The following is a 27,969-nucleotide window of genomic DNA, read 5'->3' on the forward strand; positions in this document are numbered from 1 at the left end:
ATGGACAAATTGAGTGACAAAAGCATTTGAGAGAGAAAACAGAAGAAATGTTTTCTCAGATCATTAGCAGTCATGACAGTGCTCAGGCAAACTGAGTGCCCAGGTTATTTGTGTTTTATGAGTGACAGCTTTCTTTTTAATTTGACATAAACCAAATTTCTGACTTGAGTTTGCTGGTGAAGCAAAAGTTGGAGTATTTTAGTAGAAAGAGCTATTCATATTCAGAACAGCCCAACCATAACATTTCTTCAGCTGTTTCTGTATGTTCAAGTGAGAATTTATACAGCTATCAAGGACATAGGATGTGAGAAAACCTACCCTATGATATTTGGAACTGAATTATAGAAACCTTTCATTATTAAGTTTTTCTGTAAGTCCTTTTTTATGAATATGTACCCTTTGAAGAGCTAATTATATCTGAATGAATCCTGCAGTTATCTCCTCCTAAGGTTTGTGCACAGTCTTTGGAGGGATATTAACTGAGTCCTATGGTGTTTGGTTTTGGCAGGTAGCAGGTATTTGCTTTATTCTGGTGTGAATTGTATTTTAATGGGAGAGACACAAGCTGCACCAGCACAGTTAAATGGAAAATAAAAGTCATCTTCCTTCATTAATAAAGAGTATAACAGAAGAGAGAAACTAAGTGCTATGCATTTTCTCATGCTGTGATCTGTTGACAAACATACCTAAATCTCTTTATCAGTGGATGAGCTGATCTGACAGTGCTGTAGGTTTGTTAATATCAGAACAAGAAATACAGGGCTTCTGGTTGCAGCACTCCTGAGACTAAAGTGCATCTTTTCCTGCTTTTAGGGGTGATTTGTTGTTGTTGTTCTTTCAGGTAGATGCTATATGGCAAATCTTCTCTTGTCTAGGACATAAATTATATTGTTTGCTACTCTAACTGAATTGTCTGTATGGAATCATTTATCGTTTTTCTTAGTTGGGACTGGTCAATGTTGAAAGTCTGATTACTTGTGCTGTTTTTTACTTAACTCTTTCTCTTTATCATTTCATGACTTGGCTTACCTGGATGAGACTGAGCAATGTGGTCTAGTGGGAAGTGTCTCTGCCTCTAGTAAAGGGGTTGGAACTAGATGATCTTAAAGGTACCTTCCAACTCAAGCCATTCTATGATCCTATGATTAATTTACAATCTGATTTATTTCTTTATACCTATATAATCAGTGTTAATAATTGGGAAAACTATAGTACTTTATTGGGATGTGGACAATTCAAAATCTTGTCATTTTCAGAAAAATTGACTTCATGGTTGTTACAGAAACTGCATCTGATTCTGGCTCACCTTGCCAGAACCTTGTTGTGTTCTTATAAATGCGATTTCATGCAGTTTGTCTCCCTTGCTATGTTGTTTAAAATAGTAACATAGCAATGAAAATGAAAGATGACTTCCTCTGTATAAAAATAGCTGCAAAATTTACTGTTTAAGGGGCTTTGTAGTTCATAAAGTCAATGTAAAGAATAGAAGAATGCCTCTTGTTTTTCTTTTCCATCAGTATTTTCAGATACAATTGGTTTACAGAGTATGTATAAACATTCCCAAATAAAATCTCTTCAGATGAATATCAACCTATCTTTTTAACTGAAGAAAAACCATTCAATACAGTGTGTGTGTGTGTGTGTGTGTGTGTGTAAATGAGTAACTGTGTCTAAAGGCTTATATATCTTTACACTGAAGTGATGATCTTTGGAGTGTTTATCAGAAGATAAAACTGTAGGGTCATATTGTCTGGATCTACCAGTCTTCTTGAGCTAGAAGGCAACCCTAATGCTAGTTCTGAAACAAAATGCAGTCTTTGGAGTTTGCTCAATAGCAGGTAGTATGCTTGTTTTCTTTAAAGCAGAATTCTTGCAAATACTTTTTTCTATCTTAATTTTTTTCATATGAAGGGAAGACATGATTTTCTGTAAAACTGGAAGATATTCCCATCTCATAGTAATTCACATGGAAAACAGGACTCTGAGATACTTGTAGCTTTGTAAACTACAGACAGCATCAAGTTGGCTTCCACTTACAGTACAGGAAAAAAAAGAGAAGAAACAACAGAGTTTGCATTTTCTACAGATTCCAGCCCATTGCAGGATGTTTCAGGTTGATAAGAAATGGGTTGTGATGAAAACAATATAGAAACCAAGCAGGGTTCCATCAGATTTCCTATTTGAAAGCTATTCATCAGAAACTTGCCTTCTTTCTTGCCGGTTCATTTTCTGCATGCTTGGAAGCTGGCCTTAATGACTGCAGTTTATTCTTTGCCAGTATTCAAATCTACCCCTGACCAATATCCTTCACGTACATGTTCTTATATGTTATTACTTTTCTGGGCATGGTGCATATCTGCTTTTCATTATTCTTACCTATGATTTTTCTGTGGAGAAACTATGATTCTATTTATTTATTTATTTATTTGTCTCCTTGAAACCATCTGAGCTCTACTGATGCAGAACAGAGATCTTGTGATCATTAAGCTCAATGATTTCTTAGGTAGGAATAAAGATCCCAAAGCTCTGTAGGCTTTATATTCACTGACACTTTTATACAAGGTCTTCCCACTACATCTTTCAGAATGTCTTGAAGAGGGAACTCAGAATCAGTAAGCTTTAAAGTAAGAGGTACATGAGGTATACTGTGATGCAAAAAGGAGAAAAATGAAGACATAGGCCTGTGGAAATATTTCTCAAAATCTGTCTTTGACGACTGATGTAGGGGAATTAAAGCAGTAGTGAGCTACCTCTGTGCTGGAACAGAAATGCATCTCAAGGTCAATTTGTCTTGGCTGGAAACAGTGTTACAGGGAATCAAAAGGAAAATGAAAAATGAGCCTAACTCAGAGATGTTAAATCCCCACCAAAGTGTCCACATCCAGAGGAAAAGTAATTTCTGTGACTCATTCTTTTGTAGGAAATATTCATGTAGAGGAAGAAAGCTTCTGAAATTTGTTTTCTGCAAGAAATTTTTCACACTAGAATTACTTATGTTTCCCTTAACTTTGAATGTGCTCACATAGAGGACTCTTTGACAAAGAAACAGTTCAGTGTGTAGTATCGATCTGATGGTTAAAGGTGCTGAGTACCCAGAACCTCACACAGACCAGATGAATGGAGTACACTCTCAAGTGACTATTAAGAAACCTGCTTGCACACAAGCATATGCTTCCCTTCAGAAATCAAAGCAACACAACTCGTTTTACTGAGACCATTACTTGAAGTATATGCTATCCTTTTCTTCTTAGAAAATAAGTTGAGTTAACATCTGTCAGATGTGGGGAAGGGCATAGAAGGTTTTTCAGGTTTCCCATATGAGGGATTTCAGGAAGCAGCAATATTGCTCCTTAAAAGCATTTTATAAGGAAAAAAACATTATCCACATAGCATGTGCAGTAATCAAGATGTTACTGGGTATCTGAATAAGTACCAGAAGACTTACATGTCCTTTAATATTTCATTTGAGATCATTAGGCTGGGTAAGTTATCCATGGATACCTTGTAAATGAGCCTGACTGAGCTGCAGTTAATTTCCATCTGCATTGTTTTGTTACCAGTGGACCAGAAGACTCAAGGTTCTTGATTGCAAAAGCTAATATTGCTGGACTTTCAATCAACTTGCTAGCTAATAAGTTAGAGAGGAAGTCTTCAAAGGCAGGTCTGTGACTCTGAAGTTAATACAAGGGGTACGCCAAAAGTAATGTCTCATGTTTTATTAAGTTGGTCCACAATGCTAGAGGTGGCTGTTGATGGTATGGCAGTAGAGGTTGACCCTTCCCACCAATGGTCCCTTACATTTTGTTACTGTGTGACAGATGGCAGCAGAGGAGCTGTCTGACATCTGATGTGAAATCAGTGGCATCTGATGTGAAAATGCATATGAAGAAAAAGTGTGTCACTGAATTCCTGCATGTGGAAGAAATTACACCACTTGATATTCACTGACACTTGTTGAAAGTTATTGGAGACCAACCAGTGGATGTGAGCATGGTGAGGCGGTGAGAGGTACGTTTCAGCAGTGATAGCAGTGATGTGAAAAACAAGCCACGTTCCAGACAGCTGTGCATATTGTAGAGTGCAGCATTCAGGCTCTAGTTCATTGCTGGAGAAAATACATACCTAATGGTGATGACTATGTTGAAGATAGTGTTTTGTAGCTTTGAATTTTCTCTGTCAACTAGTGCTATTGTGCTCTTTTCATCTGTTACAGTTTTCATGGAAATAAACAGGAGGCATTACTTTTGGAGAAGCATACATATTCTCTTCTGTTTTTATACATTTGTTCTCATTCACTAGTGCAGATGAAGTTCATTCAATGTGGGGTGTCTGAGGCGATCATATAAATTCTGTGAGAGAAGCATGCCTCCAAGAGGAAAGAAAGACAGGAATTTTGAATCTCTTTTGTCTGCTGGAGGGGTGAATTGGAAGTGGAACGGGTCTATGCTGTTGTTACTTTGGTTTTGTAACCTTCAGAAAATGAAACTTTTCATAAACTTAGGCTGAAAATTTCCTGCATTTTTTAAGTAGTGCCAGAATGCTGCCTCTTGCTAACCAGAAATAACAGCAACCACTGTTAATGAATTAAGAAAAGTCACTGAGTTGCCTTCTATTGACATAAACAGAATATTTTGTCTGGAGTCTGAAAGCTTTTCAGGAGGTTATGAAATTGTGCCTGATGGGCAGGTTCAGTGGTAGCTGAGCACTTGAGGCAATTTTGTCATCAGCTGTTTGTTGTGTGCTGCTCTTTCCCACGTTAACTTCATTAATGTCTGACACATTGAGGAGAATTATGCTGGCCGATCTGCAGTAACAGCCTGATTCAATGCCCAGTGAAGCTAATGGATGTCTTTACACAGGGATAAGTTGATTTCTAGATTCCAGATGCTCTTTGTTGCGTATTGTAATTAGCACCATTCCTCCCAGAAGAAATGACATATCTGAAGCTGGAAACTGAATATCTACAAAATGATAGAGGTTTTTGCTGTTGTGGTAGGACTGATCACAGTGACATCCTTTATTACAGCAGAGCATCCCCTGATAAAAAAGCAATATGCAGTCATTAAAAGTTCATGTGTAATAGAAAGTATGGCCTAGTATAATTCTGATGAAGGAAGACAGGTAACCATAGTAAAGCTTTTCTGTTTTTAGCTATTTGAGTGATAATAGCAAGCTTTTCCAAATGCTCCGGAGCTTTAAAGATTAACGAAGATTATCTGACTTTCTGAATTCTTCATTTGATAGATTAATTTACTTTGCATCAGAATATGGACTTCTACTGTTTTTTCTTTCGTTACTGAATCACTAGGGAAGACAAATTCTACCTTAGCTCTCTCCAGTTGTGATGAATGATATTTAACTGAAAGCAGTCTAAGATCAAATGATTGCATAATTTTCAGTATACTCTTCTTCATACCATTTCTGAAAAATTGGAAAGTGACTATTATCAGAAGTCTTTGGAAAAAATGTTATTTTTCCTTTCAGAAAATAGTGCCAAAATGTAAATGATGAAGTGTTCTGCTCTTATGTCTGTTTGAAAGCATCCAATTGTATTATAATTATGTTTTGAATCTAATGTAGTCTTCTGAATTGGTTTGTAAGTATATAGAGAGTTTTCTCTTAAGGCTTGTGCTCCTTCTCCATTTGCTTCTCCATATTTATATGTTTAGCATGCAAGAAAGTAAATTCAAAAGGAGCAAATCAATTAGGATATGCCTCAGGAAACAGATAAGCAACATGTTTCTGAGAAACATGACAATGAAATGCAAAATGTTAGTGGCTAAAGTTAGGAATGAATGAGGGATCATGTAGTAAATGGAGCAGAGCTAAAGAAAAAAAAAATGGAACAAGCTAAGTGCTGAGAAAGTAAAGAGATGAGGTGAGAAGAGAGAGTGGAAAAGAGAAGAAAATGATTGTGTTAGTTTGTGACACAGTAGTTAAAATATATTTCTAGAAAATAACACATTTTTTTCTTGCTTATTCTCATCAATTATAATCACTTTACAAAACAGTTTCCATTAGCATTTACTAAGTTTCATTCCATTTTTTAACATTTAATTTAGACTTACTTCTATGTATGGATGTGAAAAGGTGTGTATGGGGGGAGGGAGGGGCAACACAGTATTGCATTAAAAGTAGTAGAACAAGAATTATCTCAAATACTTGTGCATTCACTCTTCAGGAAAGGCTGATTGGTCAGCTATTGGAGCAATTGTTTGAAAATCTCCTGTTTGGTTTTGATGGACTCTTTGCTTTTGAGCCTATTTGTTTCAAATAAGAATATAATGGAAGCATACCTATGTGTGTATGCATGTGTGGGATTATATGCATGTATATATACTTATGTGTGTATTTCCATTCACTCGTGCATATGTTGGAGACATATCTTCCCCCAGTTATGTCCTGCTTTTGAGATTCTCTCTTTGTAGCGAGGAGATAACAGTGAATTTTCATCAAGATATTTGTTTGGTTTCAAAAGAGGAAAAACACATCCTGCTTCCCAAGAGGTTGCTTCTGCAGCCTTTTTGGAAAAAAATTAAGTCCCCACTGTTCAGAATAGAGTCCGTGTATTTCTTTAAAACAGTGGCTCCAGCAGATGCAGCATGGTTTGCAGCATATTCTAACTGAATTCAACGGGATGAGTGTAAGTTGCCAACAACAGCAACAAAAGATGGTGATGGGGGAGGCAGGGGGAGAAATGGAAAATGTATTGACAGCGTATCTGACCAACACAGTCTAAAACAATAGGATGCACGTTTAGCATGACTGGCTCTATTCATTCTCCTGTCAGCACTTGGTCTGCACGCCTCTCAAAGGCAGAAAAGCTGCAGGAAGTGTCTCTTCCTCACACAATATATAGAGAAATTTCCTTTAGGCTATGTTCTTCAGTCACAAATTGATAGTCCTGGTGGGTTTGAATTAGTGAGCAGCTTTAAAAGATTTGCTGAGTTTATAATAATCATGATAGAGAATAATATGCATGCATGGGAAAAACCTGTTTTGTAATTCAGTCAGTGAATGTTAAATTGGCAAGATTTTCTGTTGTGCTGCGCAGTGTGAGTATTTAAGCCTGCAGAAAAGTGTAGGGAAAAAGGCTCTGTCTGCCCTCTATAAATGCTGTTTTTTTTTTGTTCAGGTCACTTCAACTATATTGAGGTGGCAAGGCAGTGTGTGATCAGTGCTTTTCAAGAATATGTTTACTTTGCATTTGACAAACAGCCATGTCAAGTTTTCCTTTAAATACAACAGCAAGCCACTATTTAATCACCTGCTAAGCCCTTACATTTGGCAAAAGATATGCTTGAGAATGATATGTAAAAAGTAGCCTCCAATTACTCTGTATTTGGAGTACACCAGTAAGTAGTTCATTTGCAAAATAGCATTCAGATCTAAAACAACTGTATCCCCTTCAGGTTGCCTGCATAATGCCTCCAACTCCACTGTAAATCAGACAAAAATAATGCCGAGGTAGAAACCATTTTAGTAACTTGCCATTTTTGCCTCTTCTTTTTCTCTTTTCTTTATCCTTTCCTTGAATCTCATTGGCAGCTTCCAGGGCTACACCATCACTCTGACTCCCATTTGTAGGATTTGCAATAAAGCAGTAAATAGATTCAATACAATCTTTTATGATGTAATTTAAACTGATGAGTATAGAAGGATTTCTGGGGAATGGTTTCAGTCCGTTAACTTCAGGTGATATATTGTTTTACTGAGTAGGAGATAAGTTCTTAGTTTTCCATGGTTGATATAAACCTGTCTCCTTTTCTTACCTGTTTTCAGTCTCCAGTGCTCAGTGAGAATATGGCTTTGAGTAGTTCTATTTTGGACATGATTTTATGTGCTTCAACCGCGATATGAGGAGCTATAAGGCATCTCTCAGTGCTTTGAGTGTATTATGAACTATTAAAGAACGCGGACCAAGTGTGAAGCTCTTTCTGAAAACCGTGGATTTTTTCACATTTCTTGGAAAATGTCACTAATGACAATTCTGAAAATTAGTTCTGATTTTTCAAGCAAGTGCTTGATTATATTCCTACCGAGACTGTTTCAGCATGTGAACAATGTAAACAGGTGGAAGATGGGTTAGTCTCTATTCAGTGATTATCACAATTGCTTGCTTTCTTGTTTTATCAAAACACAACTGTTTTAAAAACTATTTTATTAAAATTGCAATCAGTATTTTAAAATATGGATATTATTTCCAGTATATTAGGATAACGTGGCAGATGCTTTGCAGTAGAGCCACCACACACTCATTGAAACCTTGCTTATTCACAACTTACAAGTTGATACCAGGACTTTGATAGGATTGTGTGGGAATGAAAATAGCATTAAACAGTAACAGAAATGTCAAAATACGCTGTGAATGTTTTCAAAAGCAGATTTATTTATTAAGCGAGAGTGAAAATTGAATTACTCTGCAAGATTTTAAGAATATTTCTCATTGTCTCTTCTTTGCTCTTTATTTTTAAAACAACACAAGACAGCTTTCCAAGATTCAGCTACATCAATTTAATTTGTAATGAACTTCATAACAGGGCTGAATTGTGTCAAAACTGGAGTCAGATTCTGTGAGATGATCAAAGGTTGTGTGTTAGTTGGCTGAAAACTTGCAGGGTCTGCAGAAATATCTAGACTGAAGTGTTGCCGCCAGGACAAGAAATGATGTTTGGGAGCCTGTGGAAAATCCTATAGACTCATTCAGTAATTGCACCAAATATAATTTTGTTTCTATGGGAAATCTTTTCATGTTGTAAGGAAATGTTGAACCAGAGAAGCAAAATCCAATTGACTTCTAAACAAAACCTGCACTGTTCTCCATATGGGAGAGATTTTGTGCACCCATTTGACAACAAAACTGCAAGATCTTTAGCAAACACGCAGGAGGCACTTGAATAGATGAATTGTAAGCTCTCAGTAGATGACAAAATAGCTAAATAGAGGAAATTACTAGAAGTCATCAACAACATGTACTTTTTTTTTTTCTTGACAGACTGAGAGATCTGTTTTCAGATAAATGTTAGAACTCTTTCTTGACAATAGTTAAATAATACTCAACTAAGAACTTACTTCATTTGCACAGAAATACACTGATGTCATAAATAATTTTCTAATTTTACAGCCATTTTGTCTGATCTTTTTGGATCTTTTTAACAGATTTTTTTAGAAGAGTGTAAAGTAAATTCTCAACTTCCTTAAAAATGCTTCATTTAGTGATTTGAGTTGATAATTAAATTACTGATCTGTCCTAAATTATGTTGTAAGGTCTTTATTTCTGAAATGACTGCCTTAATATCTGAATGGGATACAATTCTGATTCTGTAAATAGAAAGTGATCTTTAGATCTTCAGATTGCAACTGAATATTTAAATATTTCCAGAAACTTGTGCTACAAAATAAATATGCGACAAATAAAAGGTACATATCAATCTAGCAATATTCAGAAAAAAATCTTGTTACTGAAGCTTATTGGAAGGTATTTTTCCTTTCAATTTGAAGTGGTGAATGTTGCTTTTTAATTACTTCTAATCAGTATTTTATAATTATGCTGTATATATTTTTCCCCATCTCCCACTGTGGACTTCAGTATTATTTTTGATTCCTGGGATGTAGTTTGAAAATTATAAGATTTTCTTATTCGGTAGCATAAGTGTTCACTTATATGAAGCAGAACTGAACCTACAAACTTGTCCTGACTTGCTGCTTTTTCACTTTGGATATTTGCCTAATTGTTCTTATTCTCTGACAATATAATCAAAATTTGGAGAAATGAAGTTTGAGATATAGACTTATATATGTTGGACTATATATTTTTACATTTAAGATGGCAATGCAATAATCATAGTTATATTGGTGTTCATATGATATTGAGAACATAATTCACAAATCACAAATGATTTGCTATTACTATTATACATTAATGAAGGCCTCTGCCTTCATTTTGAAACTGTGATGTGCTCTTTCTTTATGAAAACAATACACTTTGGCTTTTTTCTTTTGGAGAGTGCATGAGCATGCATTCTTGATAATCCTATACAGTGTGCCTTTACTGCAAAATTCTGCATGCTCTTTTATTTTTTTTTTAACTAGAGCTTCCTTGAATTTCATACGACAAACTAGATTATTACAGATCTTAAATGTAAAATGTTACCTTTTAGAGTAGTACTTTTATTTATACAACTCAGATGGCCTTGGAAAGGGGATTTCCCTTATATTAAAAAAAGTGTGAAGTGATTTTCTTAAAGTAGTTAGAGAAGCAAAATACCGTATATCTTCAGGCACAAATAATGTTTTTTCCAATTTTCTGCAGGTATGTATTCAGACACAGAAAAATAAGACAAATAGAAACAAAAACTAAAAGCTTCTGAGGATAGCTCATTGCTTCAAAGCCATCAGTGTATGCCCTCTTCTGGGACACATTCAAGGTCTAACTGAATGGCACTCTGAGCAACCTGGTCTAGCTGTAGGTGTTCCTGTTCAATGCATGGGAGTTGGACTAGATGACCTTTAAAGATCTCTTCTAACTCAAGTAATTCTATATGAAATGGAATACCCTTTTTTTTTTTTTTTTTTTTTTTTTTTTTTTTTTTGTTGTTGTGTGTGTGTGTGTTCAGTAGGATAAAAAGTAGCCCAGGCATCACATCTGTACCAGCTGCTATGACCTAGTTCAGAAACAGTCTGGCATATGATTACTGTGAATCATAGTATGGCTTGGGTTGGAACTGATCTCAAGGAACCTAATACTCCAACGCCTACCTGCCGCAGGCAGGGCTGCCAATCTCCACATTTAATATTAGACCAGGTGTGGGGCCCAGGGCCACCTCCAACCTGGCCTTGAACACCTCCAGGGATGGGGCTCCACAACGTCTCTGGGCAGCCTATTCCAGTGCCTCACCACTCTCAGAGTCAAGAATTTTCCTCTGACACCCAACCGAAATCTTCCCTCCTTCAACTTAAAACCATTTTCCCCTGTACTGCTACTTTAGTCTGTTCTTTGATGACCAAAAAGGACTGTTGAAACTTCAGCCATGTCTTTGTTAAGATGTCCTGCTGTCCAGAAAAACAAAACAAAAACAAACAACAAACAAAAAATGAACTGAAAGGTTACTGATCCAAAATCATGAATATGAAGTGAAGTAGGGAAGAGAAAATGAGAAGATTCCATAGAGCAGAGATTCACCTGGCAGAGCTGTGCACTCTAGTCCCTTCTTCAGTGCTTTATTTCTTCTCATGATTTGAGGAGTCTTGTTTGATGTTCTGTATCTAAGGCCATAAAAGAAACTAATGTTCTCTGTATGCCTTTAAAAAGGTGAAAAAATTGATAGTGTACTGAGGTGTACAAAATTCTTTGCAAGGCTTTTTTTTTCTTCCCCTTTGCACTGTAAAAGGAACTATAAGAAGTTCTGCTGAAGGGCTGGAAGGGTAATGCTTAAAGAAAATTCTCTTCAGTTCTGGGATTAGGGAAAAACTGTTTGCTTGCACTGCCAATATAATGAATCTGCCTGTCCACACTCTCCACCCTTACCTTTGTGGGGCTATTTTTTTTACACCTTGAGTTTTTTTGTTGATGGTTTGGTTTTATTTTGTTGCTGTTGCTACTGCTGCTGATAGTTTTGTGTTGTTTTATTTTAATTTTTTATTTAAGAGAAGTTGAATTTTCCTTTTTACACTTTCAACTTTAAAATTTAATTTTAGAGCATATTTCAGTAGAAGTTCATAATGAATTGTAACGAGAACACAGGATATGGAAGAGGAGATTTGAATGTTAATTCTTCTTATTGTCCCTTTTCTTCAGTAAATGTTCCTATTCATTAAGAACTAGTTTGATATATGAGCTATGTTACTACGCAGCATGTTAGCAACATAGCTCTCAAGTCGTAGCCAGTATGATTTTGATCTTCCTGAAGAATTTTATCTTACAGTAAACCTTACTTTATTAGCAATAAATGATCTCTATGATGATTATTCAGATAGTGTAGGAAGTCATGACTTCAGTAAAGAAACAATCCCTTTCCAAAACAATGGATTTGGGACTCATGCCCCATTGTGATCTAATTCCCAGAAGTGACTTTTTGCTACTATTAATTATAGCATCATGAACTTATAGATTTCTTTAGGCATAAAGACACATTGAAAGGACGCACAATTTTCCTGTCCTTGGAATAATGCTGGGTAAGCAGAGCTTACAATTTCAGGGATTTTTTTTAATCTGTCAGGGATTTTTTTCAGGGATTTTTTTTTTTTTTTTTATGTTTGTCACTCTGGTCACAAGTGGTGTTCCGTAGGGGTCGGTGCTGGGACCTGTCCTCTTCGATGTCTTCATTGATGAACTGGATGAGGGCATTGAGTGCACCCTCAGTAAGTTAGCAGATGACACCAAGTTGGCTGGAAGTGTCGATCTGCCTGGGGGTAGCAAGACCCTACAGAGGGATCTGGACAGACTGGATGACTGGGCTGAAGCCAGTAGGATGAGGTTCAGCAAGGCCAAATGCCTGGTCCTGCTCTTTGACCACAACAACCCCAGGCAATGCTACAGGCTAGCAGTGTGCCCAGGTGGCCAATGGCATCCTGGCTTGCATCAGAAACGGTGCTGCCAGCAGGAACAGGGAAGTGATTGTCCTGCTGTACTTAGCTCTGGTGAGACTGCACCTCAAGTACCGTGTCCAGTTTTGAGCCCCTTGCTGCAAGAAAGACATTGAGGCACTGGAGCGGGTTCACAGAAGGGCGACAAGGCTGGTGAGGGGTCTGGAGCACAGGGGTCATGAGGAGCAGCTGAAGTAGCTGTGAATGATCAGTCTGGAGATGAGGAGGCTCAGGGGAGACCTTATTGCTCTCTATAACTACCTGAAGGGAGGCTGTAATGATTTTGGTGTCGGTCTCTTCTCCCATAAAACTGGTGATATGACTAGAGGGAACGGCTTCAAGCTGTGTCAGGGGAGATTTAGGCTGGATGTTAGGAAATAGTACTTCTCTGAAAGAGTGGTCAGACAGTGGAATGGGCTGCCCGGGGAGGTGGTGGAGTCACAAACCTGGAGGTGTTCAAGGAACATTTGGATTTTATGTTGAGGGACGTATTTTAGTGAGAACTATTGGTGGATGGTCGGACTGGATGATCTTGTAGGTCTTTTCCAACCTTGGTGTTTTTGTGTGATTCTGTGATTAAGGAAATCAAATACTACAAGTTTTGGACACAAGGCATTTATATTAAGTAGATTTCTGGCTTATACCTTCACCATTCTTCCAAAGAAAAAAGTGTCCCACAATATAGATGAAGTATTTATTGGTAATAATATGGTAACAATGACTGCAAAAATTGCTGTAAATAAATAATGCGGTAATAATAAGATTAAAAGCCTGTATACAAATTTTAAAGATTTACTGTCCCATCATATGAAGAGTCTCCAAGCAACAGTGAGAGAGATTTGCTCTTTTCCCAAACAACAGAAAGACTTTATTAACACAGAACTGACTAGAAACTGCAGCAAATGTATCTACTGAAGTTGTTTAAGTGCAAAGGAGGGCAGAATTTATACTATGATATTGAAAATAACATGTCACCTTATGCTTTTTTAAATCATTTCCCAGTTTACTTGTTGTTCATATTTCCTATATAGAGAGATTGCTGGAATTATTTTCACAAAGTTTCAGAAGCAGTATTAAGAAACATGTTTTCTTAAACTGGTTAGCTGGGAGAGTGGCTCATAGTAAAAGTGACTATGAGAAGAATAGTATGAAGGTTATGCTTCTTGCATGGATTTCCCTGTGCATTCATCACTTGGGTAGTAATCAAATGTGACAGAAAATAAAATGCACACTGTTCACAGGTTTTCTGCTGACTCAAAACAAAACCTTGATCTCCTCTCAGTCTGGTAAGAGGAGATGCTTTAGGTTATACTAGTGCTTTGCTAAAAAGAAAATCTATTTTTATGATTGGTAATGTGTGACAGGAGTGTTGCATGATTTTTTTTTTTTTACCAGTTTCTTAAATTAAGAGGAAAAACTTGTACAACGTTCTTCTGGCTGCAACTATCTGCTGCCAAAGTACAGTTTCCTCATTTTGACTTTTTACAACCTCAAATTAATCAGCAGAGAACATGTAACAGTAAACAAAGGTTTTTTCTCACTGTGAATGTAGTTTCTAGAGTGGTTAAATAATTAAATTAATTAATTTTTATTTTTAAAAATTTGTTTATTTTCCAGTTCTTACGACACATATTTGACAATGGACCACATAATATCTTTCTTGTTTCTTTTGTACAATTTTATATTCTTTAGCTATTTTCCAGCCTACAATATTTTCCAATTTACAATATGTTAAACATCTGTAATAATCATAGCTTAGGTAAAGTTTTTATTATTTATTGAAGATAAAAATATTTACAAGACATTACATACATGATTTTGTCACCTTCAGCTTATAGATGCTTCATCACCTCGCCCCATCAGCTTCTCCTATGAAATTTCCATATAAGATAAAATCTATAACAATAACATAATATTATTTGCGTTCCAAGATTATAACAGTTAAGCTCTAGATAGAATACAAGATACTCTGAATAAGCAATCAGCACTACTTTACTTTCTTCTAATTTTAACGGGTGAATAATTACTTTGAGTGTCTGTGCAAGTTACTGTATATATTGTTAATATTCCACAATCTGTAAAATGGGAGTCTAGTCACTTGCATATGATTCTTTTAGGGAGAATCTGAAACCAAAAAAATCATTTCTTTAATGATTTGAATGTCAAGCTGATTTCTCAAAAATATTTATAAATTGCAGGTAATTTGAGTTCATAGCAACTCTGGACTTGGAGATGAATGGAAATGAAGCATGCTTCATTTATTTTTTTCTGTGGTTATTTTACTGAATGTTAGAACAGCAAGTTCATTTTAATTCTCACTCTTCAGTTACAGTACTTGTTTGTCAGAACATAGGACAAAATTATTGCATTTCTATAGACATGAATTTTAAAATTTTCCTTTGGAAATGCACACCTCTCAGGAAAACATATTGCTGCTTGGGGCATTTCTCAGCCTTAGATTTGCTAATGTCCTGTTGTGTAACATCATATTAGGAGATCTTCCAAAAATGTGGGAAAAAAGAAGGGGAGAATTTGGACTGATACAGGTGCTTGACACATCCGTGGTGTGTGGAAGTAGCCCTACAGCTCTCATTCTTGCTTTGAAAATTTATCTTCGAAGACAACAAAAATAATAAAAACTAATATAAGAAATAGTTGAATTAATCTTAAAATCAGGAATTATGATGTTATGTATTTATTTTCAATTGAATTCTTACATGATGCTCCTTGGAAACTATGTTTTAACAGAAATTGAATTCACTTATCTAACTTGCAGTGAAGCTTTAGAAAATATAAATTCATAACCATATGATAGTGCTATAATTTTCAAAGAGTTCATATATTATTGCAGAACTGTATTGTTAATAAAAACAAAGTTGGAAGTTCAAGTGCAGCAGAGAGCTGAAGGAATATAAGACTGATCTTTTCAGTCATGTTTGGGAGTCTTATGTAGTTTGAAATTTGTTCTGTTTTCATGCTTCCTTTTTGCAAAAATATGAGCACATGTTATCAGAATTTATTGGATGAAAATCTTAAAATAAGTCTAACTCAGTTTATCTGTGAGTTATATTCTGCAGGGCTGTATTTTTTTTAGACATACTTGAAAATTATGAATTGGAAAAGTAGAAAATCTTTTCTAATGTATATAAGATCTATATATCTATATATCTATATATAAAGATATGACACTATTAAAAAAAAGACAAGCAGCTTAAATATGCAACATCTGCAATTATGGGGTCACTTTGAGCCCTGAATGTTTAAAGTACAAATTTTAGGGGAAGTTGTGTTATCCTGTTAACAAAACTATAGAACATGAATATTAGAATCAAGGAGAGTATCATTAGTTCTCTTAGTATGAGAAGCATATGGAAAATGTGTTAGAGACTTGGTTATTTTGTACCCTTTTTGGAAAGTGGCTATTTCTTAGGACATTTGTGTTGAAACCAGAATCCTATTGATCCTGGATTTGCTAACCCTTGTGTGACATAAGAATGAAAGACGCAATATATGTTAATTTTCAACTGAAATGTAAATGACATTCTACTGGACTATCTTGTCTTCGCAAGAAAATAGGCTAGACGACTGCAAGGCTAGATTATTCAGTTTCTCCCATTTTCATTCAAAGAGCGCATTTGTGTGTAGATTTGCTGAATGCCTCCATTCTAGCAGAATAAAGAAAAGAAAAGCTGTTTAAGGAAGGGATTAATTTCAGAGTCAGCTTTTGCATTCTTAGAGGAGCACATAAACCTATTTTTCACTGCAGCTTCTTTCTCTGTTGTCATCTCATTCTTGACCATGGTATTCATGACACTTCATGTAGGATCAGATAGATTTTTAGAAGCAATATACTTTGAAGTTATCTGTCTGTACTTTTCAGTGATATGCTGACTCAGTGCCTCTTTATCTTATTTTTATAATGAAATCTACAACATGAAACCTGGATTTATATAATGTGGTACTCAAGAAAATAACCTTTTATTCCTGTAATATTCTCCTGATGGCAATATTTAATGTCAACACCTGTATTTCAGTATTCGAAGCCAGAATGCTCCACCACATGAAATAACTAAGGTATTTAGAACACAAGGCTTAGGTAAATTTTGAAGAGAAATAGGAAGGTAAAAGCCAAAAAATAGCTTGCGCTATAGACTTTACACTTTAGTGTAGGTGTATGTTTATACATTATTAACACCTATAGCACACTGGTGATCTTATTCTCAGCAAAATTCAGCTGTTAATGGAGTAAGTTTCAGCAGCTGCTTCATGACTGTATGGGAACTGCTGAATCACGGCCTGAACCTCTAATTGATCACCTGAGGCAAGCAATGAGTCAGCTTTGGGAGCATAGGTGAAGGCAATTCACCTGTGCTGCTGGAAGTCGTGGAACCTGGCTCCACCTCTCCCAGACCCATTTAAGAGCTGGCTCCAGTGGGCGAGGCTCTCTTCTGGAGTTTTGTAAGCGAGCCCAGGATATGGGTAAGCTTTCTGTCTATTTTCTTTTTGTTATTATAATCTGCTTTGTCTAACTCTTGTTTATTTCATGATTATAACATCTTAATATTCGTTGGTTATACAGTGACTTATAGAGAGGGTTTGATAATGTTTTTTTCTCTATCTCTAAATAGTAGATTGCATCATTTGGTTAATCTTTCAAAAATTACGAAAGTAAAATTTGATGTAGTTGCAGAAGATAGTTAACACTGAACAGTGACAAATGCTTAACAGCTGGTCAGGGGTTTTAGGATGTATTTCTCTGCACAGACATAACTTCAGGAGGTATTCTTGTATTTACAAAAATGGGCTAATAAAGATGATTAAATAGTGTGTTGAATCAGTATTTGCTTTGGTTCTAAAACAACGTGTAAGCAAACTGTTAGTGTACATTATAAAACATTATTTAAATATTTCTTTGGAAAATGCAGATATTGATTAGCAGATTTATTATCATCACACCAACTTTCTGCATGGGACATTAGTAATGTGACAGTAGTATCTACCTAGCCAGATGCTTTTCACAGCTAGACCCCAACTTGATAGTTACGGATAAAACATTAAAATCTTCTCATTATTATCAGATCATTTATTGCATAATGAATGTGAAAATTCTATCTCTGTAGTTAATTACCACATTATGTTTATAGTTGAACAGGGCAGAGAAAAGAACTTCATTCTTATTTGAAAGGTAATCAGTATATAATATGCATTGTATGTGAATGTGGAACAGGCTCTCCAAGGCAGTGGTCATGGCCTCAAGCAGCCAGAATTAAAGGAGCATTCGGACAGTGTGCTCAGGATTTGAATCTTGGGTGGTCCTATGTGGAGGTAGGAGTGAGACTTGATGATCTTTCCAACTCTGTGACTCTATGGAATGCATTTTTAGCAGGACTGCACTGTTTTGTCTTACTCTCCTCTCTAGACAACAAGAACCTTTCCTAGAAAGAGGCTTGCAAATGACAGCTGTTTTTTGTTTGTTTGTTTTATAAGATTAAAGAGATTCAGCAGAAGAATTTGACAAATGGTATCATTTGTATTAAACTTAAGTGTTAAATGGTGACTTGGAACTCGAGAACAATTAGAAATGTCTGTCAGGATGAGCTCAAAATAAATCAACAGTGATTGGAATATGTTCGTGCTTGTGCATATGTGCCTGACAGACAGTGTAAATAAGGAGGATGTGATCTTAGAATCTGTTATTTCCAAATGTGAACATAATTCCCAGTGACACTTGTGTATCCACAGCAATAGAATTAAATGAAAAAGAAGTCCAATGTGCTTACTCATTGCAAACTGTGAGAGCAATAAATCTCAAAATTTCTTGAGAACACAACTGAACTCCAGCACTTATTGCAGCCAAATGAATTGATTGCTGCTCATTGTGTTAAAACTAATTTTGGTAAAGGACAAGGAAAAGACAATGAGTTTTATACCCTCAAGCTTCAGTTTCTGCTTTTTTGGAGTCTTTATTGCTTTGTAATTAGTAGGTATGATGTGCAATACCTGAAGCATTGGTTCTCACTGTATGTAAATGCATTCAGAAAAGCTTGTAACATAAAAAGCCTGTTTTTTATTTGTCAAGAAACCTTAATACTTTCTAAGCTTTGTAGTAGACTCTAAGGGGGGAGGGTGTAGGGGGGAGGGGGGGGAAGTGAGAGAGAAGAGGAATATCAGAGGTTTATTTGAAGTTCTCTGACAAACACAGAAGGATCTTCATTTTTCTGCTGAAGAAGGGCTTTTTTACTATCCCAGTCTCACAGTAGATCACATAGGTCTGATTTTTTTTTTTTAACCCTGTTATTTGTTTGAAATTATTTGCCTACAAGAGAATATTTCACTACTTTTATTTTTTTTCAATTGTTGTTATTATGTTATTTATAGAATCATAGAATGGTTTGGTCTAGAGGGGGACCTTTTAGATCACCTAAACCACCTGCTATAGGCAGGGACATCTACCACTAGACCAGGTTGCTCAAAGCCTCATCCAATCTGGCCTTGAATGCTTCCAGAGAGAGAGCATCCACAATCTCACTGGGCAACCTGTTCCAGTGTCTCATCACACTCACAGGAAAGAATTTATTTCTAATCTCTAGTCTATATCTACCTTCTTCCAGTTGAAAACTATTTCCCCTCATCGTGTTGCTACTTGGCCTTGTAGAAAGTCCCTCCCCAGCTTTCCTGTAGGCCCCCTTCAAGTACTGGAAGGCTACTATTATGTCCCCCTGGAGCCTTCCCTTTCACAGCTGGGGCTTCTCTTTCTTAGCTGGGATGAAAGGGCCCCAGCCCTTTTGGTTTGTCCTCATAGGGGAGGTGCTCCAGCCTTCTGATTATCTTTGTGTTCCTCCTTTGGACCTCCTCCAACAGCTTGATATCCTTCTTGCATTGGGGGACTCAAAACTGGATGCAGTATTTCATGTGGGGTCTCATCCCTCGACCTGCTGGCCATGCTTCTCTTGATGCAACCCAGGATACAGTTGGCCTTCTGGGCTGTGACTGCACGTTACCAGCTCATGTTGAAGCTTTCATTAATCTGCACTCCCAAATCCTCCTCAGGGCTGCCCTCAAACCATTCTCTGTCTAACCTTTATCTGTGCTTCAGGTTGCCCTGACCCAGGTTCGGGGTCTTGCACTTGGAGTTGTTGAACTTCATGAGGTTGACATGGGCTACCTCTCAAGTCTATCTGGGTCCCTTTGGATAGCAGCCCTTCCCTCTATTGTGTCATCTGCTCCACTCACCTTGGTGTCATCTGCAAACTTGCTGAGGGTGCACTTGATCCCACTGTCCACATTGCCTACAAAGGTGGTAAATAACACCAGTCCCAACATTAATCTCTAAGGAATGCCACTTAATCCTGGTCTCCACTTGGACATTGAGTTGCTGACTTCAATTATCTGTGTGCGACCATCCACCAATTTCTTATCCAGCAAGTGGCCCATCCGTTAGCTGATGTAAAAGAAAAGAGTGAAGCATGCTGATATTGTCCTTCATTTACTGAATCAAGATTTGATTGTATGGTTGTGAGTGCCTGTAGGTCAACAGAGAATCTTACAACAGCTGTAATTTTTCACTAATAAAACTTAGTGTTCAGATGCATTAGTACACAGTGAGTTCTGTAATAATGGGAGTCACAAAGGCAAGGATAGATGTCTGCATATGAATTTCTGAATTCCTATGATGGGAACAGGGAGATTCTCAGATATGTCAGGACACTCTTATTCTTGTTGACAATAACTCTATTATATAATAATCTTTCTGATTCTGTATGTATGTATTCACTCTATCAGGTATGATAGTCTATGATTTAGCCAGGAATTTGCTGTTACAATTTAAAATTAATGGATTTTATACGTACTTTCCTAATTATTGAACATTCCTGTTGTCTAGTAATAACATGGGATTTTTATCCTACAGACTATCTCAGGATCAGCCTCACTGATTTAAGCACTCAGAAACTAATTTCACATAGTGGAAATGAGACTTCAGGCAACTTGCTCACATTTCTGCAGGACATACCAGATGAGGATTGACATAGAGAAATCCAAAATCCTGGCTTCCAGTTTTGAGTGTTAACAGCATGACCATTCTCCTCCCAGCAATTGCATTAATTTTCTCATTTAGAATAAGAATGTAATATTCATTTTTTCTCCAAACATTCCTGGACTTCTGAACTGCTGTGTTATTGAGCTAAGTATATATAGCTTTTGCTAATGAGGTGTGTGTGGGTAACATTAAAAAATGAATATCAAGCTTATGTGCTGAAAATGAACTCTGACTTCAGTTTACAATGGCATTTAATCTATATGCTTCCCCCTTATCTTTGAAATGAAGTACTTAATTTTGTGAAATTAATGTCATAGCTTCATAAATAAGTTACATGGATGATACTTGAAAGCACTGCACAAGAAATGATCTTCCTCTTTTCTCAGCCAATGGAAGCATGGACATAGTTTAAATCTCTTTACGTTTCATCCTTACAGTGATGATGAATTTCTGTCCCGTTTTTGTGTTTCTTGGGCTGTTTCTAGTAGGCTAGGGAAATTTCTCAAGAAATGACCAGTAGCATGTAAGTTGGATTATATTTTTGTACATCGAGGTCAGTAGGACAAGTGATATCTGCAATGCCGTTCTAATAATGTCATTAGTACTTAGTGTACATAGCAAATCTGTGTGTGATTTCATTGAGGTTCATTGAAATTGACAGATTTCTGGTAACGTTGTACAGTGTGAATGAGATGGTTAAACTCAAAGAATTTTCTGCTAAGCTACAGGACATTGTTGGTGTGCTGAGGTAGAGAATTGCATTTGTGCTGTCCTCATACAGATTCTGAAATAAAGCTGAAAGTAATGACATGTTAATGTAACGGGGTGGGGAGGAAGCTGGTGTTAAATAATTGCTGTGTCAACACATTGCTCTTGATGCAAGCATGGGAATACTCCTTGAGTATAGTTAGAAATGACATGTTTAGTGTGAGAACTATTTCAGTTATAGTACACAGTGGGGGGTAGAAAAAGGAACAGCATCTAATTTTGTATCATTTTGAAAACTATTTCCTTTGCCAAATTGTACTTCTATATGGTTTTCTAGAGACCAATTTTTGCACAGTATCTGGAGGAATAATTTGCTACATTTCTTCAGCTGTTCATTACTTCCTGTAAATTTCCCCCCCCCCCCCCCCATAGCTGAAAGGGTTCATTTTGGAAACACAGTTTAAATAAGTTTGTGGTTCTGGAATTTTCTAGCTTTACCGCAAAAAATATGTATAAGTCATTTTGAAGTGTGATATACTTCAGTTGCTTTTATTTTGTATGAGTTGTTTAAAAAAACTGTGTCGGAAAGAGTAAGGTTCCAACTTCAGCATGATGTCAAGCCTCACCAAGCAAAGAAGTTTAGGGCTGCAGTTAGTGCCAGCTGGAAAAACTCTGAGAGACCCTATTCATGTCAGAAAGCTCTCTTCTATTAACCAGGTTCCTGAAGCTATAGAAAATTGAAAATGTTTCCACAATGTTTGTTTGTGCAAACCAAAAATACCTTAGTTTTCATTCAAATTGGTTTTATTTTGGAAACCTAACAAAAATTAACAAATTGCATGATATTGATTGTTGTGTAGATAAACAGTTAAAAGAAACCTTTGTATCTACAAGCATATGTATAAGAACAGGAACAATTTGAAAATGCTTCAGATGCTGCTTTGAGTGTTTCAGTTTTATTTGAGAACAAAAATTAAATAAACTTGGAGAATCAATTATGAGATAAAATTTGTTCTCACCATTTGAGGCTGAATGCGTGTACTACTATGCAGTGACATCTCCAGTGTTGTCTTAAGTACATCTCAAAAGAATTTTTGTATAATTAAATTAGATCCTCTAATGGATAAAACCCTAATTTCTGAAGAAAACTGGGCTAGGTTGCTCAAGCAGAAGTTATTGCTGTCACGTGTTTTTACAATTGTGTGTGTGTGTGTATATATATCTGTTGTACCTATGCAGAATATAAACTGCACAGATATAAAGCATGTGTAATGTCTCATTTCTGTAATGTAGCTGGTTTAATATGTCAGTTGCAGTGTTGTTTAGGGAGTGTCTGGTAAATAGAGCCATAAATGTTGCTTACAACGAGAAATGTAAAACTGAAGCAGTTGTACTGTAGCAAGGAAGAATATAATTTGTGAATGCTGCATGGGATTTAATCAAACCGTATGCTTTATGTATGTTCAGATGCTATCAGAGGTAGGATGTGCTTTAGGCTGAGAAACAAGAGAAAAAGCATGGTCTGTTAGAGGCAGCCATGGCTGAAAGGAATTAGAAGGATTCTGAGAAACTTGTTACAGCACTGGTGAAAGCACCAGTGCTGCAATGTTGGGAGCAGTTATCTACTAACCAGTGGCAGGGCTGTGATGCTGAGGGGGATTTTTGTGATAGCTCTTGAAGAAGAAACTCTGCTAACTTGGGTGCTCTGTATCTGCTGTTCTGTAACTTACCTGGTTTGTGGGGACAAAGCCAGGCCTAAGGTAACATTGCTTAGCTGTAGAGTAAGAAGCTGTACTTTACAGTGTTAACTGGAAAGCCTTTGTTTTGCCATGGTGTTTGCAGTGGAGTCAATAACTGCCCTGTGTGCATGCAATAGGTGCATGTTCACTTCCTTTTACTGTGGCATTTGTTGTGGAATTATTTAATAACCATGTAAAATTGTTCCTTCAAATGTTTATTAGAAATAACATAGTCATGTTTGTGTAGTCATCATCAGTATAGGTATATGTTCTGCTTCCTTCTCAGAAACAAACAAAAACGAACCAAGAAAAAAACAATTAAAACAGTCCCCCCAAAGTACCTACAGGAAAAAAAAAAACAAAACCAGACACAAACAAAAACAGCAAAACCAAATACACACGCACAAGTAATTTTGGTTAAAACAAACAAACGCTATTTTCTAAGATTAGAAACAGAAATATGTTTTAAGATATTTCACTAGGTAAAGTTTCTTGTATACTTAAATTTTACTTGGATATAAAAATCATCTTACTGGAGAAGCTATAGTTTGCAGCATCTTGCATACTACGTTTTTTTCTCAGCTGTGAGGCTTTGCTTTATGGAGCTAAACTAAAAAAAAAAAGAAGAATCAAGGGAGAGAATGAATCTTTTCAATTGAGATTTGCACAGAGATGACAGGTGAATGAGGTGGAGAGGTAACAGCTGTTCCAGATGGCAGCAGATTCAGGAGGAAAATGTTTGAGTCAAAGCAGTCAGACTGTATGAAGAGATGCTCATGTGTAGAATGAGTGGTGCTGGCAGGGAGATGGGTGTTGGAGGTCAGTGGAATAAATACGATAAATAATGCATATGAAGTTAACTTCTCTTAAAGTAGCCATTGCCTGTGAATCAATCATGTCCCACACCACTGTAAATATTTTTCATGAGATCATCAGTAATCACTATTATATGTACCCTTTGGCTGCCTCATCACATGTGCTCTTAGTTCAGTTTTGTGTTGACAGTGGATGCTCAAGAATAAATAAGCCTGAAAACAAATTTCAAAAAAATAGCGAAAATTTTCAAATGTTTGCTTTTGAAGAATCCTTTCATCTCTTTAATCTACATAAATGAAAGTCTTAGAGGTACTTGAATGCTTCACAGACCCAATTTGAAGCTTTAAACAGTAAATCATTCTTCGTAGGACTGTCATGCTGCGATTTGAGCCATCTCTGCTTAAATAGTTAATATAAGAAACTAATATAAAATAATAGAAATTTAGTGATGCTGAAAGTAACACAGTTTAAAGAAAGTGGAAAACAGCACCCTCTAGCCTGGGTGTTCTTTTTCAAAATACCTGAAGAATTGGCCATGCAAGCTTTGGAAACCTTTATGCTGCCAACTCCTCCTGTGTTTAATGGTTTCCTGTTGAAGATGCTTTGCTTGAAGGTTTTGGGAAAAAGGCAGAACAGTCACTTTCTGTCATATTCATAGAGGGAGAAATAACTTGAATTAATTAAAATTTACTGAGAGATGGTTAGCTGGAGTGGTTCTTTTATAAATCTGATAGACATTAGACCTGAAATAGTTTATCAGCTGCTGACCTGTCTATTGATCGCTGCTGTCAATTCTAACTCATATTCCCAGTACAATTTTTGAATTATTTTCACTTTATTTGGACTTCATTTCTTTTGTATTTTTCTTTTAATGATCACTAAATATAATGTGCAACTGATAACTTAGCCCATTCTGTTCATTTGTGTATTAAATAGTGCTTTTGGAAAGGTAATTAGTTCTCATTTCTTGGCCATGTTTCTCCACAGATGATTTTTTTGTCTAAATAAAGATTCCCACTATTTCTAGCTGGAGTAAATGCTTGTCTTTAATTTTAACCCTAAACTTTTTCAAAATAGAAAGTCTCTATTTTTTGATGTGGCTTCTGGGTTCTGTGTTTTGAGAACTGCTCATCAGGGGTGAGCGAAGGGGTGAAGTTACAGTATAAAATACGACTTGAGTGGTTATGATTAACACTTTGAAATGTATGTGAAATGTGCAACCTCAATTTTCTTTTTTTCTTTTTTTCTTTGTTCTTTTTCTTCATTTCCCAGGAGCAATTTTTGATGAATCTGCTAAAAAAGATGAGGAAGTTTTTCGAATGGCAGTTGCTGATCTCAACCAGAATGATGAAATCTTACAAACAGAGAAAATCACATGTTCAGTGACATTTGTGGATGGCAACAATCCATTTCAGGCAGTTCAAGAAGGTAGGATGTAATTTTTTTTTTGTCTTTTTCCATAGAATATCAAATGCTGCCTTTGGTTTTGAATTTAGCTGGTATGGTTTGTGCTGGTCTAGTGACTTCAGGCTGTAAACTTCATTTCATATCTGTTTTTCTGTCAAGGCTACTGAAAAATGGTACATCACTTATCCTACATCTTCACTCTTTTTCAGGCTGTTTTGCAGTTGTTGTCATACAGATAGTATTAAGAGGGCATGAAGTACTATTTCTTGGTTTAATCTCATGAGGATACCAGCTTACTTAGTTGGATAATATAGGTTGCCATGTGTCTAACCTTTCAGCACATTCAGTTGAAAAAGTTACCTGTTTTATAGGAGGGATTGGAGATAACCTGATGACTCAGAGAGTCACCCATGTCCAACATGATTTTGTACTCACTCTATCATGTTCAGTTTCCCAGTTACGGCGCAAGTGATGAGGACACTGCTTTGGGCTCTTGTAATAGATGTAGGATGATAGCAGGATTCAATATTTGAAATCCCTCTGAGCTGGTGTGACTGAGCGATTGTCTGGAAAGACAGCTATACGAAGTTGTGAGATGTATGGATTTGAATTCCCAAGTGTTTGTATTTCTTTGCCATTCTAGCACTATAATCTTTTTCTGAGTTGCAGAGCATACGTTTATTTTAGGTATATTATTAAACTTAAGTTAAAAAGAAAACAAAATATCGATGGCTTTCTGAATCCTTATTGACCACTTTGGATTGACAGTTCACATAGAACTTAAGATTTATGTAGTTAATTTTCAAACAGTTGATGCAATATCTGAGAATTTAAAAGTTAAATGCCATTTGTTTTCAATGGGCTTTTGACAATGCAGTGTTAATAGGAGGATACCCAATTCTTGTGGTTTTTCTGTCAACAGAATACTGAATTTACGAAATTTTAGGAATTTTTGGTTTAGCTTAAATTGTGAAATTGTGGGGTTTTTATGGCTGCAACTTTTGAAATTAATTCAATTTGGATCAAAAAAGATAGATATAAAAGCCATTAGATAGGTGTAGAATCTATAGGGTTGGGAAGTGGCCAAGTGAGGTCAATCCTTTTAGAAACTTTCTTTACTGTTAGTATTTAAGTGTTTTTCCAGTTGGTGCAGGATTAACAATATTAAATGATGCTCTCTGATTAACACCAATTAATGCTGATGCTTAACCCTTTCCTATATCAATGAGACAGAGGAGTTCCTAATTGTTATATAGAACTGAGTTTTAAGAAAAACATTGAATTCTTAAAGGAAAAAGGATTGTCTAGAAAATTAAAGCTTATCAAATTAGTTGATGACCTTATACTTAAATATTCAATTTTTTTTTGCACAACAATTACATATGTAATTTTAAAAATAATATAGTCAGTACCTGAAATATGAATGGAGTTGATTTGACAAAAATTTGAATGCCATGTGTCAAGGGGAAGAGGTCTGTTGTGTTATGCAAGAATTCAAGAAATTCCTTGGTAGTAAGAACTGTTTCTTGTCAGTGTGTGGTTGAATAAAACTGCATGGCCAGTAAAGCCTTATATAATTCTAGTGAAGAACAGCAGTTTCAACTTTGATACGCATTTATCTGGAAATTTTTTTCCTGGTCTATTTTTATACAGTTAAAATTTGCTTTTCATTAGTTGAAACTGAATATAAACATAGGTTGTACTGTATTGTTTCCATTACTTTACACCAGGTTTCTTCCGTCTCCCTTTTCTCCACATCCTTATGTCACTTGTATCCTGTTCTTAATGGAATTCTTACAAGCATTAATAGAAGGGGAGAGGATCTCTGTGACATTACCACATATGTCATATCTTTTACCTTGGTGATGGTTGTGGAGTTAGAAGAGCAGTAAGAATGAACCATTTTAAGCAAAAAGGCACAGGTCCTATATGAGTAGTAGTATGCTTAGCAATACCATATACACCTAAATGCTTAGACTTACGTATTCACTGTGTAAAAAGTAACAGAATGAGGCAAAGTTTCCTGGTATTAAACTTGTTTCGCATTCAGTATATCCAAACTTCCATTTCCATGCCAGTGTAGCTTTTCCTTAGGCGACACAGCAGTACTGAAGTGCTGATATCAGTAGAAGGTATCATGTACTCTCCTAACTAATACAGCCTAGAGTACAAAAATTATACTGTGGCACACTGCCTGAAATTTGCTTTATTTGAACTCATAATAGCTGTTTTTTTGTCTTTGAGTTTATTTTTAATCTTGTTGAAAATATAAAGACTTTTATAAAACTAAAAAAACCAACCTTGACATTTGGCAAAATGATTATTTAAATCATTAAATACCAAAAACTTAAAATTCACCTAAAATGGTCTAAAGTATACCATTTCTAGTAACTGGCTCAGATTTTGATTTTCAAAAACCAGGAAGTCATGAGTAAAGAACTGATAAAATGTGATTTAATTTGCAGAGAAGATTTTTAGAAATGTATTCACTCATGGACCGCATGTATTATTTCTCTTTTATTTAATTTTATTAGCAACATTAGCAAGTGACTTCCGAATGAAGTAAACAGGAGCACTCAGATAATTTGTATTGATTCTTGGATGTAAAGATAATTAATTTGATGGGACTGGCTGGAGCACAGTACTTACTGTTCTTGATTAATCTGTTTGTATAAA

The 27,969-nt window shown here is 36.0% G+C and overlaps 1 protein-coding gene across 3 annotated transcripts in view; it reads left to right on the forward strand.

The window, feature by feature from the left end:
- GRID2 (glutamate ionotropic receptor delta type subunit 2) overlaps nt 1-27,969 on the forward strand; it is a 685,707-nt gene that overhangs the window by 118,401 nt on the left and 539,337 nt on the right. For all 3 annotated transcript variants that reach the window (XR_006178913.1, XR_006178914.1, XM_042871543.1), the window contains exon 2: nt 25,159-25,314. Coding sequence is in view for 1 of the 3 variants with exons in the window: in XM_042871543.1 (XP_042727477.1) it covers nt 25,159-25,314 (156 nt within the window). In the remaining 2 variants the exon portion in view is untranslated. The remainder of the gene's footprint in view (nt 1-25,158; nt 25,315-27,969) is intronic.

Source organism: Lagopus leucura, unplaced genomic scaffold (assembly GCF_019238085.1).
Source record: "Lagopus leucura isolate 7727_CA_CO unplaced genomic scaffold, USGS_WTPT01 Super-Scaffold_100004, whole genome shotgun sequence".
NCBI lineage: Eukaryota > Metazoa > Chordata > Aves > Galliformes > Phasianidae > Lagopus > Lagopus leucura.